Source organism: Lepus europaeus, chromosome 15 (genome assembly GCF_033115175.1).
Source record: "Lepus europaeus isolate LE1 chromosome 15, mLepTim1.pri, whole genome shotgun sequence".
In the NCBI taxonomy this organism is placed as follows: Eukaryota; Metazoa; Chordata; class Mammalia; order Lagomorpha; family Leporidae; genus Lepus; species Lepus europaeus.
Window position 1 is genome coordinate 92600632 of NC_084841.1, and position 15513 is coordinate 92616144.

Here is a 15513-nt window from a genome sequence, read left to right on the forward strand (position 1 = left end):
CTGAGATGATGCTAAGTGAGGCTCCCAGAGCTGAGGAGGGTGAGAAAGAGCAGTGGGCAGTGGTTAGCTGACTGTGTCCGTGTCTGGCTCTCTGTGGCGAATACAGCCGGCTTGTCTCCAACACGTCTGCCAGGCTACTTTGCTTCTTTGAAAAAGTAAGCAGGAAGTCAAGGAATCACTCACAATCGTGATGTTCTTTGTACCTCCTTCGCCGCCGCACACATCTGTGCTCGCAAATCTGAAAAGGACATGTGTTAGCTAGGTACTCAACGTAGACGGTTTCATTGTATTTATTGGACCCACACCTTTGTGTTTACTTGGAACTAAGATGTATTGAGTAATAACAGCATTTGTGGAAATAGACTTTAATAGTCATTCATAAGCAATATTCATTTTTTTAAGTTAAAGCTATTCAGATGACAAATATAAACTTTGTTTTTCTAGAGCTAGTACTCATCTCCTGGCAATAAGTCTTTTTTTTTTTATGATCTTTTTTTTTCTTTCTGTAAATATAAATAACAAACAAACATGGTTACCTGAGACGTAACTATAGTAATTCTCAATGTCAACTCTGCTGAGTTTGAATAAGGATTATTCTTTTTAAATTTTTTTTTTTAAGATTTATTTTATTATTTGAAAGAGTTCCTGAGAGAGGTAGAGAGGTCTTCCATCTGCTGGTTCACTCCCCAGATGGACGCAATGGCTGGAGCTGAGCCAATCCGGAGCCAGGAGCCAGGCGCTGCTTCTGGGTCTCCCACGTGGTACAGGGGCCCAAGGTCTTGGGCCATCCTCTTCCACTTTCCCCGGCCATAGCAGAGAGCTGGATTGGAAGTGGGGCAGCCGGGACTCGAACTGGCACCCATATGGGATGCCAGTGCTGCGGGGGTTGGGGGAGTAATGGTTATTTTCAAGCCAGAATTCTGATTTTTTCCTCATGCTCATGTTATGTTTAATGTTTTTACAGTTTCCCACATCCATTTCAGAATCCATCACTGTATATAGTAGTGTTAAAGAACTTCAGCCCGAGGTAAAGAAAATGAGATGATCCTTAAACCAGTTCTGTAGAATTATTTTTGGACCTATAGGAAAATGTTCTAGAAAACTTAAATTAGTAGAGTTGTTGGAACTACTCACTGTTCTGGTTTTGGATGTAAGACGTTACCAACTAAGAGATTTTTTAGGATTAAAATATGTTTGTGCATGCACTTATGTGTGTGTGTGATTTTTCTTCTCAACGATACTTTGAAGTGTTTTATGCTGAGTCTACTTTTAAAATTGATTCTGAGATTAACATTCAGTTTCCTAGAATAATTACTTTGTTCTTAACAAATACCTGTATAAGAAATAATACTAAACAAGGCCTCAGTTTAGTTTTGTCTTTTGTATACATGTTCTGAGAACCTCTGCTGCTTAAGTGTAATTAGGAAAACCGGTAAAGCTGGTCAACTATCCAAACTTTCAATGAGATGTATTTACCTTGAGGTTGGTCCTTTGAGTCTCCTGTGCTTATAACTACAAGTCTTAGGAGATATTCATGTATTGCTTAAAAATAATCCTGAGGTCAGATAATTTTGCCACATGCTGGTTATTTGGGGTGAAACAGGTGTCTCAGAACTTTCAATATTCTAATGTACATTATAAATACCTCAGAATAGGATATAGCAGTGTCTGCAAAACTCATTTAAACAGGAACACTCATTTCTTGGACTGTTGTTTCTTAGAACACAACTTTAGGAAATGCTGTTTTTTGTTTTTTTTTTTTTTAAAGATTTAAGTATTTATTCGTAAGTCAGAATTAGGGGGAGAGACAGATCATCCATCTGCTGGTTCACTCCCCAAATGGCCACAACAGCGGGGTGTGGGGGTTGAGCCAGGCCGAATCCAGGAGCTTATTCCAGGTCTCCCATGTGGGTGTAGGGGCCATCTTCCACTGCTTTCCCAGGCACATTAGCAGGGAGCTGGATTAGAATTGGAGCACCCAGGGTCCACTGGGGATGCTGGCACTACAGATGGTGGCTTAACCTGCTATGCCACAGGGCTGGTCCCAAGTGCTGGTGTTTGATCCAGTCAGTATTTGTGTGAATTGTTGTAAAGCACGCAGTGTGTCTGATCTTTATTTATGAGTGCTGCCTGGTTTATTTGGAAAGGTATTAGCTGTAACACTTGCACACCTGGGACAAACAGTTTCAAATACCTTTTAGGTCTTTTTAAGAGGATAAGAGTTTTAAGATTTCAGGTATAGATTCCCTACTGCGCTTCTGCAGCTTTTCTGACAAGCAGTTTATTGAACGTGCTTGGTGTTAACATGTCAGAGACCAGCTGTATGATCTCCTGGTGATTCCCCAGACTTCACGCTGCAACTGCTGAGCTCCAAACGAGTGTTTTTAAGTTCCTGACCCAGCAGGTCAAACCTGAGCTCATTCTCTTCTCTCTTCCCCCCAGTCTCAAACCCGCTTTCTGTCTCCCATCCTGGCTGATGGCACTGTCGTCTTTTTCAGACACCTAAAGTGGAAACCTGGGAGATGCGATTGCTCCTCCATCTGTAACAACATTTCTGAACCTGTGCGCTGCTGACGCCTGGGTGATTTTGTGGGGAGCTGTCATGTGCATCGCAGATGTTCAGCACGTTGTTGGCGTCTGCCCGTTGGCTGCCAAAAGTGTCTCCAGTCATTGTGAAATGTCCTTTCAGGGCTAGATCACCTGAGTTTGAGAATTCAGTCGGAGACTTAATCTAATTGATGGTGTTTCTGAACTTGCCCTTTGTGCCTTCTCACAAATCCACCCAAGTCCCTAACCTCACATCCTCTTTATTTTATAAAACTTAGATTTCTTAGCAAGACTCTGACGGGGCTCCCTGAGTCTGATACTGCTTTCCCTCCTTCCAGTCCTTCAGTGCTTCCTATTTGGTTGTTTCCTATTTATAATCTCTCAGCAGCTTCCAGTGTAGACCTTGTGAGCTGGCTTCTGCCTCTCTCCATTCTAAAGGTACTAAGGGTTCTTGTTCGCACTAAGGGTCTTGCTACACACAGCAGTGTGTTGTGCCCTCTTTCCACTGTACCATAGTTTGTTTTGGGTTCTACTTAGGCATCAGTTTCCCTGCCATAGCTTTCAGTCCTGTATTTTTGGAGACTCTGTCGTGGTGAAGAGTATTTCATTTTTAACGTACCTCTCTTGACTCACTAAATTGAACCTCTCGAGGGCAGGAGCCATCTCTGTCCCAGTCCTTGGCTTGTAACAGTTACTCAGTAACAGTGGGATCCCTCTGTTCACATGCCCTGTCAGATGCAGTAATGTGTGTGTGTGTGTGTGTGAAGATTTATTTAATTTGAAAGACAGAGTTACAGAGAGAGGTTGAGACAGAGAGGTCTTGCATCCGCTGGTTCACGCCCCAGATGGCTGCAACGGCCAGAGCTGCACCGATCCTAAGCCAGGAGCCAGGAGCTTCTTCCAGGTCTCCCACATGGGTGCAGGGGCCCAAGGACTCCTGTCATAGCAGAGAGCTGGATTGGAAGAGGAGCAGCTGGGACTAGAACCGGTGCCCATATGGGATGCCGGCTCTTCAGGCCAGGGCTTTAACCTGCTGCGCCACAGCGCCGGCCCCAACAATGTCTTCATCACTTCTAGGAACTCTGTCTCCTGGGTTAGTCGTGAAATCATTTCCCTAGTCTTTATTATCCCAGAGTGGACAGTAGGCTCTTGCCCACAAAAATCTTGAAACATGGCTTTCGGAAAATACCTATTTAGAAGAGAATTGAAGACAGCAAAATTCATGATTGATACTCAGTTGTCATTGGCTTTTTTTTTGTTTGTTTGTTTTTTTTTTTGGAAAGATTTATTTGCTTCGCAGTCAAAGAGAGCATGCTTCATCTGCTGGTTCACTCCCCAGATGGCCACAATGCCCAGGACTGGACCAGGCTGAAGCCAGGAGCTTCTTCCAAGTCTTCGACCTGGGTGGCAGGGATCCAACATTTGGTCCATCTTCTGCTGCTTTTCTAGGCCATTTGCAGGGAGCTGGATTATAAGTGGAGAAACCAGGACTTGAACTGTCACCCATATGTGATACGAGTGTCAGAGGCAGCAGCTTTATCCACTGTGGCATAACGATGACCCTGTCATTTGCTTTTTTATTTTAAAAATAAAATGCTTTTATTTTATTTATTTGAAAGGCACAGTGATGGAGAAAGAGGTCTTCCATCTGTTGGTTCACTCCTCAAATGGCCACAACAGCTGAGGCTGGGCCAGGTCAAAGCCAGGAGCCGAGAACTCCATCTAGGTCTCCTCTGTGGGTGGCATCCACTGCTTTCCCAGGCCCATTAGCAGGGAGCTGGATCAGAAGCTGAGCAATCAGAACTTAAGTTGGAGCTCTCTTTTTTTAAATTTATTTGACAGATAGAGTTAGACAGTGAGAGACAGACAGAAAGTTCTTCCTTCCGTTGGTTCACCCACCAAACGGCTGCCACGACCGGCGCCGCGCCAGGAGCCAGGTGCTTGTTCCTGGTCTCCCACACAGGTGCAGGGGCCCAAGCACTTGGGCCATTGTCCACTGCCCTCCCAGGCCACAGCAGAGAGCTGGACTGGAAGAGGAGCAACCGGGACTAGAACCTGGTACCCATATGGGATGCCGGCACCGCAGGCAGAGGATTAGCCAAGAGCCACAGTGCCGGCCCAAGTTGGATCTCTTCATATGGGGTGCTAGCTTTGCAAGCTGTGGCTTAATATGCTGTGCCACAGCACTGGCTCCAAATGTCATTTGCTTTTATTTATTTAATTTTTTAAAAAGGATTTATTTATTTATTTGGAAGTCAGAGTTAGAGGAAAGAGAGAGAGGTCTTCCATTCGCTGGTTCACTCCCCAATTGGCCGCAATGGCTGGATCTGCGCTGATCTGGAGCCAGGAGCCAGGAGCTTCTTCTGGGTCTCCCATGCAGGTGCAGGGGCCCAAGGACTTGGGCCATCCTCCACTGCCTTCCTCCACTGCCTTCCCAGGCCATAGCAGAGAGCTGGATCAGAAGTGGAGCAGCCAGGTCTCGCACTTGCACCCATATGGGATGCCAGTGCTTCAGGCCCTGGTGTTAACCTGCTGTGCCACAGCGCCGGCCCCTCGTTTACTTTTTTTTTTTTTTTTTTTTTGACAGGCAGAGTGGACAGTGAGAGAGAGACAGAGAGAAAGGTCTTCCTTTTGCCGTTGGTTCACCCTCCAATGGCCGCCGCGGTAGCAGCGCGCTGTTCCGATGGCAGGAGCCAGGTGCTTCTCCTGGTCTCCCATGGGGTGCAGGGCCCAAGGACTTGGGCCATCCTCCACTGCACTCCCTGGCCACAGCAGAGAGCTGGCCTGGAAGAGGGGCAACCGGGACAGGATCGGTGCCCCGACCGGGACTAGCCTGTTGAGCCGGTCGCCCCTCGTTTACTTTTAAAACAGCTAGTTCACCGTAAAGATTTTTATGCTGAAAGGGAGTAAATTGAGTGGATCAATTAAATTCTGTAAATTAATATGATATAGAAATATGGACTCAAGACATTGTATTTCTGTCGAGTGAGGATTTGTTGATTGGTCATATGAAACTTACAATCCAATATCCTTTTTCTTTTTTTGAAATTTTGTGCATTTGAAAGAAATCCAGAGAGAAGGAGAGAGAGATCTTCGTTGGGTCACTCCATGAATGGCTGCTAAGTCCAGGCCTGGGCCAGGCTGGAGCTAGGAACCAGGAGTTTCTTCTGGGTCTCCCACATGGGAGCAGAAGCCCAAGTACTTGGACCATCTTCCACTGCCTTCCCAGATACATTAGTAGGGAACTGGATTGGAAGTGGAGCATCCAGGACTCGAACTGGCATGCATATGGGTTGCTGGCATTACAGGTGGAGGCTTAACCTTCTATACCACAGCACCATCCCCAATATCATTATCTTAACAACTTTTAACTTTTAGAACATATGCTTTTAAAAACATGTTTCTATATTCACTAGCCTGCGTTGATATAGAAATTTAACTTCTATCAAGTGAAAACAAACAAAAAAAATTTATCAAGCTGGTCAGGGGTCCCACCGCTTTCCTGTGTGCCTTAGTGGAATTGTTTGTGAAAAGGATTTGCGATTTGCTGTGAACTGGAACTGGCCATGGTCAGTGGGACCAGCTACACGTTTTCCTAAAATAGGGGTTACAGGGCTTTCGGTAGCTGCTGTAGCACTGGCCTCACAGATCGAGGACAGGGAGAGGAGGAGTGAGTCAAACTGCTCCCAATTCAGAATTCTTCATCCCAGCACGGTGCCTTCCAGGTTGATAATGATGATTTGTTAAACCAGTCTGTGTGCAGTGGCTCTTCAGCAAGAAGTCCTGACTCTGCACTGCAGCTATTAGAGAGTAATATAAAATGTATCACTGCCTTCCAGAAGAGATTGCTTAGTGAGGAAAGTTGTACTGAAATTTTCTAGAAATAAATCTGGGAGAGGGCCGGGTTATCTGCAGCGCCTCTCTCTCACATCGGCTCTGGGGCTGCTGGGACGTGGGAGACGGAGACACCCAGCCCTTTATTACGAAGCTGAAGAGCAGTTTTCTCACGGTCTCAGATTTGTCTTCCCTTGCTTTTCTAATTTCTCTCTTTTCTATATTCAGCTTTACGTCCTTAAAAAAAAATAAAGAATTTGAATTCTACAAAGTAAGATTTAAAATTTATTTAATTTAAAACAAAATACTACTAGAATTCTCTTTAGGACCTTGAGCTGATTTAGAAAGGAAAGATAGGTGGTAAAATGAGAGAGATGAGCTTTATTTGGTCTTTCTGTTTTGTTTATTAAAGGCTTAACAAATGTTACTTCTAAAACAGTTTTTTTTTAGAAGTTTGTGCTCTTTTTTTAAAATTATTTTTTTATTTTATTTATTTTTTGAAAGGTAGAGTTAGAAAAGTCTTCCATCTGCTGGTTTACTCCCCAAATGGTCACAATGGACAGGTCTGGCCAGACCAGAGCCAGTAGCCAGAGGCTTCCTACAGGTCCTGCACACAGATGCAGGAGCTCAAGCACTTGGGCCATCCCCTGTTGCTTTCCCAGGTTATCAGCAGGGAGCTGGATCAGAAGAGAAGCAGCCGGGACTTGAACCAGTGCCGTTACAGGATGCCTGTGCCGCAGGTGGCAGCTTTACCCGCTGCACCACAGCACCAGTCCCTCTGGTTCTTTGTAATTTGTAAATCTGTCTCTTTAAGGACCTCCTGAACTAACCAAAAGATACCTGTGGTTTTGGCCAGTGCCACGGCTCAATTGGCTAATCCTCCACCTGTGGCGCCGGCACCCTGGGTTCCAGTCCCGTTTGGGGCACCAGATTCTGTCCTGGTTGCTCCTCTTCCAGTCCAGCTTTCTGCTGTGGCCCGGGAGTGCAGTGGAGGATGGCCCAAGTGCTTGGGCACTGCACCCACATGGGAGACCAGGAGGAAGCACCTGGCTCCTGGCTTCAGATCGGTGCAGCACGCCTGCCATAGCGGCCATTTTGGGGGTGAACCAGTGGAGGGAGGACCTTTCTCTTTGTCTCTCTCTCACTGTCTAACTCCTCCTGTCAAAAAAAGATACCTGTGGTTTTGAGAGGTTTGTTTTCCATACACTTTTCAGTATAGTAGAGATTATATTGAATGTAAGTTTTCCTAGCAAGTTTACCTGTCTGCAGAATAATACAGTTTTAGGTGGGTAGAAACTGAACCCTGTGGAGTTCAAACAGAGATGCCAGGACTTGGGCAGGGCGCATTGATGACAGTCTCCCCTGGCTTTCTGCGACCCGGAGTGAGCGGACACTGAGCCCCTGCCGAGCCATTGCACCTGGGGAGAGTTCAGCATGTGTTGCTACACAGCGTTCTCGTCAGCCAGCCAGTCTGTCACCCCGTTGTGTGTGAGTCTGTAAAGCGCCACACTTCATACTGGCTATTAATGCCTTCAGTGCCGAGCGCGTGCCTGAGTGAGGCTCACCTAACCCACAGCCTTCTGGATCCTCGGCGCATACCACACCTTGGGCTTGCTTCGGGGCTGTACTCCTAGGCAGCTTTAACCAAGGGAAGCACCACCAGGAAGTAGCAAAGTGGGAAAAGTCTGGTGCTAAATAGACAGTGAAGAGTATTGTGAATAGTGTGAAAGCTGGAAACAAGAAGGCAGAGTACCATCCTGTTCAGCCTCAGGTGCAAACACGTGTCTCAGGTGACTCGTCTTCTCCCACTGCTGTGTGCATGTATGTCTGAGAGTCTGACAGTATCCCCAGTGTTGATTTTGTGGTTACAGATAAAGTTAGTAGTAGGGAGATTTGCATGTACAGAATCTGTGACTAGGGAGACTGAGCTGAGGAAGAGTGAATACTTAGAATGTACAAATTTGAAAGCAAATTTCTAATTTCCGGATATGCGGAAGTTTTTGGCTCGGCAGAGTCATCCTCAGCGTTTTCATGTTTCTTTGTCCGGTGGACCAGAACTGCCTGCTCTGATTTCATCATTTTCTTTTCTGTTCTACAGGGAGCAACCTATCTTCAGCACCCGAGCTCATGTCTTCCAGATCGACCCAAACACAAAGAAGAACTGGGTCCCCACCAGCAAGCACGCAGTTACTGTGTCTTACTTCTATGACAGCACAAGGAATGTGTACAGGATAATCAGTTTAGATGGCTCAAAGGTGAGTTACATTTACTTTAAATAATCTGGCTGCTTTGCTTTATACAGTCCAGCATTCCAGCTTTATTTAGGGGATTTTAGCTTCATTAAAATGAAGCATTTTCTTTTGTATTTTAAAAATTTTATGAAGCCAAGACAATCATTACTAGGCTAGCAACATTTATTGTCCTCTGAAGTACTTGGGTCGAACACCTCGTCACATTGAGTAGCATACCAAAATACTCCACTTGGGTGAGGCCATTCAGTTTATTTTATTTTTTTTTATAAGGGAAAGGGTTTATTGGGGGAAACCCAACAGACTGGAGAGAAGGGGTAAAGAAGGAAAAAGGGAGAAGGAAGAGTGTACGAGAGCGAGAGAGATCAAGTGACAGAGAGGGGGGCAGAGAGAGAGAGAGAGAGAGCCACGTGTTCAGGAACAGGTCCTGTTAAACTTTTGCTGGGGGGTGGGCAGGGAAGTAGGAGCAGTGAATCCCATTAGGATGGGGTTGGAGCTGACACTGGTGATTGGGCCATGAGGTCACCTGGCTTCCAGCAATGGTGTGCGGGGCTGGAGCCTAGGATGGTGTCTGGGATGTAGATTGCACCATGGACAAGACTGTGCCATTTTAGTACATTCCCCCCTTTTGTTTTTTACAAAGCAAGAGTTGTATGGGATTACATTAGCCCCAAAAGTCCAGGAGGGATAGAGGGACAATGATCTGTCTTTAGAGCTACTTCCTGCTTGCATGGGTCTACGAGGTACTCTCTGGCATGGGCGATGTCTCAAGCCGCTGTCTCCTGGGTAGGGAACCAAGTATATCCCTGTAGCAGCATTTGGTTGACCTCCAGGTTGGTGAAGGCCTTGGTTTGTTCCATTATCAACAACTGTAAACACTCAGAATTTGGAAGGCTGGTGTGTGGATGGAGACCACAAAGCATTTGTTGACGTGGAAGGAGTTCCAGGGGTGTGTTTTATGACTGGCAGAAATCCAGGACCCCAAGGCAGCTCAGAGATCCCCGAAGGGAGAGCAAAGTCACTGGAAGAGCCTGGATCTGAGTCGCAGCACCAATGTAAGGCTGCCACAAAACACCAAACACTGGAGTAAGGGAAAGGGTTTATTGGGGGAAACGCCACACACCAGAGAGAAGGGGCGAAGAAGGAAAACAAGGGAGAAGGAGAGCGTAAGAGAGAGATCAAGAGAGAGAGATCAAGAGGCAGAGAGAGTGGGCATTCAGTTTAGCAGTCATTGCGTGTCTGTTACGTGTCAGATACTGTGTTTGGTACTAGGAATGTATGGAACAGAATGGATATGGTCTGGAATTCTAGGAGCTAGAATTCTTTCCAAATCTACCTCTGTGGACTCACAAGCAGTTCAGAACCTCCACATCATGTGAAGTGCATCGGTGTCAACACTGCAGCTAAGTCCCCTCTCTGAAGGGAAGCGGAGGGGCGACGGCTGGGTTTGTATCTTTGGGAGGAGCGGGTAGTCTAACACCCAGGGCAAGCACTGCCTAGGTTCACATCTCAGCTCCTCCACCTGCTGAGTGTTGACACTGGGTGAGTTCCTTCTCTGAGTGGCCTCCTTCTCACCCCACTGCTGATAGTTGTGAAGATGAGATGAGTTAAATCTACACAATGAGGTCGGATCTGTGGCTCCACAGGTTAAGCTGCTGCCTGCACTGCTGGCATCCCATATGAGCACCAGGTTCCAGTCCTGGCATGCCTGGGAAAGCGGAAGATGGCCCAAATAGTGGGGCCCCTGCCACCCACGTGGGAGGCTTGGATGAAGGTCCTGGCTCTTGGCTTCAGCCAGATCCAGTCCTGGTGCTTGCAACCATTTGGGGAGTGAACCAGCAGATGGAAGATTCCCCTTTGTTTGTAACTCTTTCAAATAAATAAATCTTTTAAAATTAATAAAAAATCTGCAAAGTACTTAGATCAATCTTGGGTAGATATTGAACCTTTTGGAAAGGGGGGAAATCCATATTGTCATCAGGGGATTTTGTATAACTCAGGCAAATTCCAGACATCAGATTCTGGATATGAACATAGAAAAACAAGGCTTCCTGTCTTCCAGCCTTCTTAAAGCCATAGGCCTTTACATCCTTGCAAATTTTAGCAGCTGGCCGGCGCCGAGGCTCAATAGGCTAATCTTCCGCCTTGCGGCGCCGGCACACCGGGTTCTAGTCCCAGTCGGGGTGCCGGATTCTGTCCCGGTTGCCCCTCTTCCAGGCCAGTTCTCTGCTATGGCCCGGAAAGGCAGTGGAGGATGGCCCAAGTCTTTGGGCCCTGCACCCGCAAGGGAGACCAGGAGGAAGCACCTGGCTCCTGGCTTCGGATCAGCGCAGAGCGCCAGCTGCAGTGCACTGGCTGCGGCGGCCATTGGAGGGTGAACCAACGGTAAAGGAAGACCTTTCTGTCTGTCTCTCTCTCTCTGTCCACTCTGCCTGTCAAAAAACAAAACAAAAACACAAATTTTAGCAGCTGAATATGGGAGCCAAGAGCTCACTCTAGAGCAGATTGTCTGGTTTGAGTTCTGACCAGTGCTTGCTGGCCCTGAGCGTTGTAACTGCGTGTGCCTCTGTTTCTTCATCTGTCAAAAGGAGCAGTGTGTGTGTGTGTGTGTGTGTGTCTCGATTTCACTCTGCCTTTCAAATAATAAATATTTCTGAAAAAGAAAAACTAAAGACTTCATTAAAACAAAAGATTTTTGTGAAGAGTAAATTTAGGCAAAAGTATTGAGTATGTTTAGTAATTACTATTGTTAATGTTATTGGGCTATTAATTATGTACTGCTTGATGGGCTTTAAGGAAATAGAAGATGATTTAATTGAATGCCAAATGTAGTCTATTTGCTCTACCTTATCTCCCTAGTGAGTTATAGGACCTGTGGGGCTATTTGAGCTTTCGTCTAATACAGAAGGGACTAACATGCTTTAACTTGAACAGTTGATGTTTTCAGTTCTAGCTGAAGGATTTAAAGGAGTTGAGAACTAGTTTCTTTCTTTCTTTTTTTTTTTTTTTTTATTTTGGAGAGTGACTTGAAACTGGAGGTGATCACAATCCTATTGTTCCTCTACATTTCTAAAAATAAAGTGCACCTGAATGCTGAGATTAACAACTAATTACCTTCGAAAACCTTGTCTCTGCTAGAGATTTGTAGGCAATATCCCAGCAAGACAGCTTAGAACAATGAGACCTCTCCCTGCCAGTTGTAATATAAAAAAGTTGACATTTATTCATAAAATAAACAAAAGGGTGATCGGATTTTATTCTTTAAGTTTCCATTTGAATTATAAACAAAAGGTAAAGTTCTATAAATAGGCTGCTAACAATCCAATATAATTTCTACTGAATATTTTCTTTCCCAATTCATCTCATGTTGTATGATTTCCAGAACTTCTCTATGAAGTGATCTATGTTGACATGGAATTTTAGGATTTGTAAAGATTTATTTTATTTGAAAGAGTTACACATTGAGAGAGAAGAGGCAGAGAGAGCCCTTTCATCTGCTGGTTCACTCCCTATTTGGCACCATCTGAAACCAGGAGCCAAGAGCTTCTTCCTGGTCTCCCACATGGGTGCAGGGACCCAAGGATTTGGGCCATCCTCCACTGCTTTTCCAGGTCACAGCAGAGAGCTGAATTGGAAGTGGAGGAGATGGGACTTGAACTGGCGCCCATATGGGATGCTGGCACTGTAGGTGGCGGCTTTACCCACTACACCACAGCAACGGCCCCCTGAGTTTCTCGGAGAATTCTTCCCTCATGTGTTTCCAAGTGAAGACAATCTAGTCAAAGATCCTTGGAAGAAACCCAGTTGATCAGCCGAAGGGTGGGGGAAACAGTTGTTCCAGAGCCAGTTTGGATGCACAGCAGATGGAAGTGTTCTGATGGGCTGAAAGGCAGAGTTGAGAGGGAGGGCAAGAGAGGGAGGGAGGGAGGGCAAGGGAGGCCAGAGAGAGAGAGAGAACTAGTTTATTTCTGTGAAGCTCTGTTTAATGAAGAGTAAGTTTAAAAAATTATTAGAGAAAAGGCTCCCAAATGCTATTTCACTCTTTAAATGCCCGCTGGGGCTGGGGCTGGGGCTGGGGCAGGAGCCGGGAGCCGAGAGCCAGGAGCACAGTCTAGATCATCCACAGGGGCAGCAGGAGCTCAGTTGAGCCATCACTGCTGCCTCCCAGGTCTGCATCTGCAGGGAGCTGTAGTCCAGGGCCAGTGCGGGGAATTAACACCAGGCGTGCGAGGTGGGATGTGATGTCGTAATGGATAGGCTAGACACTTTGCTGCCTGGTGAATAGTAATTGTGTCATATTTTGTAGTTCTTGGGTTTAGTGAAATTTGACAAATAGTAAGTATGATAATCTCACATTCTAGACTGTGAATTTATTTCTTTTCCCTGACTTGAACCTTCAGCTCTGTGTAATCTGTTCATCTCTTGGCTGAAACCATAGATAAAATGCAGTTTTATTAGATAGGATTAAATGGTATGTAAAGGTCGGTGCTGTGGCTCACTTGGCTAATCCTCCACCTGTGGCGCCGGCACCCCGGGTTCTAGTCCCGGTTGGGGTGCTGGGTACTAGTCCCGGTTGCTCCTCTTCCAGTCCAGCTCTCTGCTGTGGCCTGGGAGGGCAGTGGAGGATGGCCCAAGTGCTTGGGTCCCTGCACCCACATGGGAAACCAGGAGGAAGCACCTGGCTCCTGGCTTCGGATCTGCGCAGCGCCGGCCGTGGTGGCCATTAAAGGAGTGAACCTACAGAAGAAGGAAGACCTTTCTCTCTCTCTCACTGTCTAACTCTGCCTGTCAAAAAATAAAATGGTATATTCAAATAAAGGTCTGTTGAAATAGTTCATGCCAAAGAATAAGAACTATATGTAAAAAAGTAAATAGATGGCTGTTGCTAACTCAACCTTTACCAGATAAAATACTCTGAGTTATTTTCAAGGAAGGCATTTTGGTGACTGAAGAATCCTCATGTGTTGTTCTGAAGCAGAAAGAACTGTTGATTCTGGCATTTCCACTTCCAAGTGGACCTAACTGCTTAACTCCTGTGAGAGGTTTCCGTGTTGTCTCTTAACCCGCGCTGTGTTCTGTAGCGGAGTTTTCTGCCACATTTCTGTGTTTCTGTCACATTTTCCTTTGGCTACTTTTCTAAACTGATGTTACCGACTGCAGTCCTTACGACGGTGGTGTTTTGGTAGGCAATAGTGGTTTTGTTGACTGGGTTGCATGAGTGTTTTTCTCCTTCCTGAAGCTGCCTCCAGTCCTGCTCTCACGGAGTGCCCCCACTACAAAGTTCTCAGCTGTTCTCACTTTGTGCCTGTGCTGTGCCTGTGAAGTTTGATTCAATGTGTTCTGATCATGCCTCAGGCACATGAGCATAGCCGCGGGCCACATCAGGGTACCACATGATCATAATGACACAGCATTTGTACCTCCTTTCCTTAAAAGCACAAGGATTCTGCGGTTGGGAGACATTTATTTTGATTAAGTAAATTAAAGGACTAAAAAAAATTTTAAAAGTACTTATTTACCTGTTTGAAAGGCAGAGTTAGAGAGAGAGAATGACAGAGAACGAGATCTGCTGGCTACTCCCCAGATGGCAGCAATGGCCAGCGCTGGGCCAGGCCAAAGCCAGGAGCCAGGAGCTTCTTCCAGGTTTCCCATGTGGTGGCAGGGATCCAGGTAACTGGGCTACCTTCCACTGCTTTCCCAGGCACCTTAGCAGGGAGATGGTTTGGAAGTGAAGCAGCCAGGGCTTGAACTGGCATCCATGTGGAATGCTGGCGTTGCGAATGGTAGCTTTACCTGCTACACCATAAAGCTGGCCCCTGAATTTTTCTTTACATGGATTCATAGTAGCATCTATTCAGAGGACCTACCTAAGAAATTCACTTTTTAAAGTATGCAGTCATTCATCATTTTAACGTTCTTCAAGGATTAAAAAAGTAATACTGAGGTATGGGAAAGGTCAGAAGAATACATATTAAAAATACAACTCTTTAGCTTAGAAAAAGAAAGACGTTATTTTGTAATATTTAAAACGGGGAATCAGTCACCAATAGCAAATTGACCAGTTTTCTCAGACGCCCATAAAACCTGTTGCTTACCCACTTTTTGAGAGTCACTGGGGTTCACGTGAAATACCTGTGCTCTTGGAAACCCCAGCTCTCACTGGTGCCCTCGCGGGGACACACAGCCTAAGCCCGAGCTGGCCAGTCTCTGCTGCCTGCCTGCTCTCCGGTCCTGGCGCCCGGTCCTCCCTGCTCCTGCGGCCCTGTCCCCTCACTCGGCTGTGCTGTGCTCTGACTGAATGTCTTCCTCCAGAATGCAGCTCACAGTGGTGTTGCCTCTCTTGCTGTGTCTCAGATTTCTAGAATTGTGCCTGGCACTCAAACATGTTGAATAAATCTGTGGTTCTTTAACTTTTTTAATTCCATTAGTCTCTAATTTGGTGACAGTCCCCTCCCCCCAAGTTACAGCAGATCTGAAATGACATGCAGAAAAGCAGTTTTTGAACTGAAGGGTCTAGAAACTACATAAATATGAATATATAAACTGACATATGAATGTATAAGTAAGTATCTGCGCTTGTATATGAATATGTAAATTAAAAATGCTAACTGAGGGTAAGGACTCTCATAGACTAGTAGATAATGCATGTGCTGTCTGTGAAGGGAAAGGACTGCTCCATTTTGCTATTTTTTTTAATAGAAGTGTCATGTATTCCTTGGTGTAGTTTTATCAATAATTGTATAGCTCATCAGTATTTTTATTTATACTGTTTTTCACACATTAAATACATTTGGCTTTGTTCTGGTAATGCTTTGTTTTGATTACACATTTAGTTCACCAAGTGACTGCTTATGGATTTGTTAACATGTCTTTCTATTAAATC

The 15513-nt window shown here is 45.6% G+C and overlaps 1 protein-coding gene across 3 annotated transcripts in view; it reads left to right on the forward strand.

Moving 5' to 3' along the window:
- Nucleotides 1-15513, forward strand: part of HOMER1 (homer scaffold protein 1) — a 150330-nt gene that overhangs the window by 65053 nt on the left and 69764 nt on the right. For all 3 annotated transcript variants that reach the window (XM_062212509.1, XM_062212507.1, XM_062212508.1), the window contains exon 2: nt 8480-8636. In XM_062212509.1, the coding sequence (XP_062068493.1) occupies nt 8480-8636 (157 nt within the window). The remainder of the gene's footprint in view (nt 1-8479; nt 8637-15513) is intronic.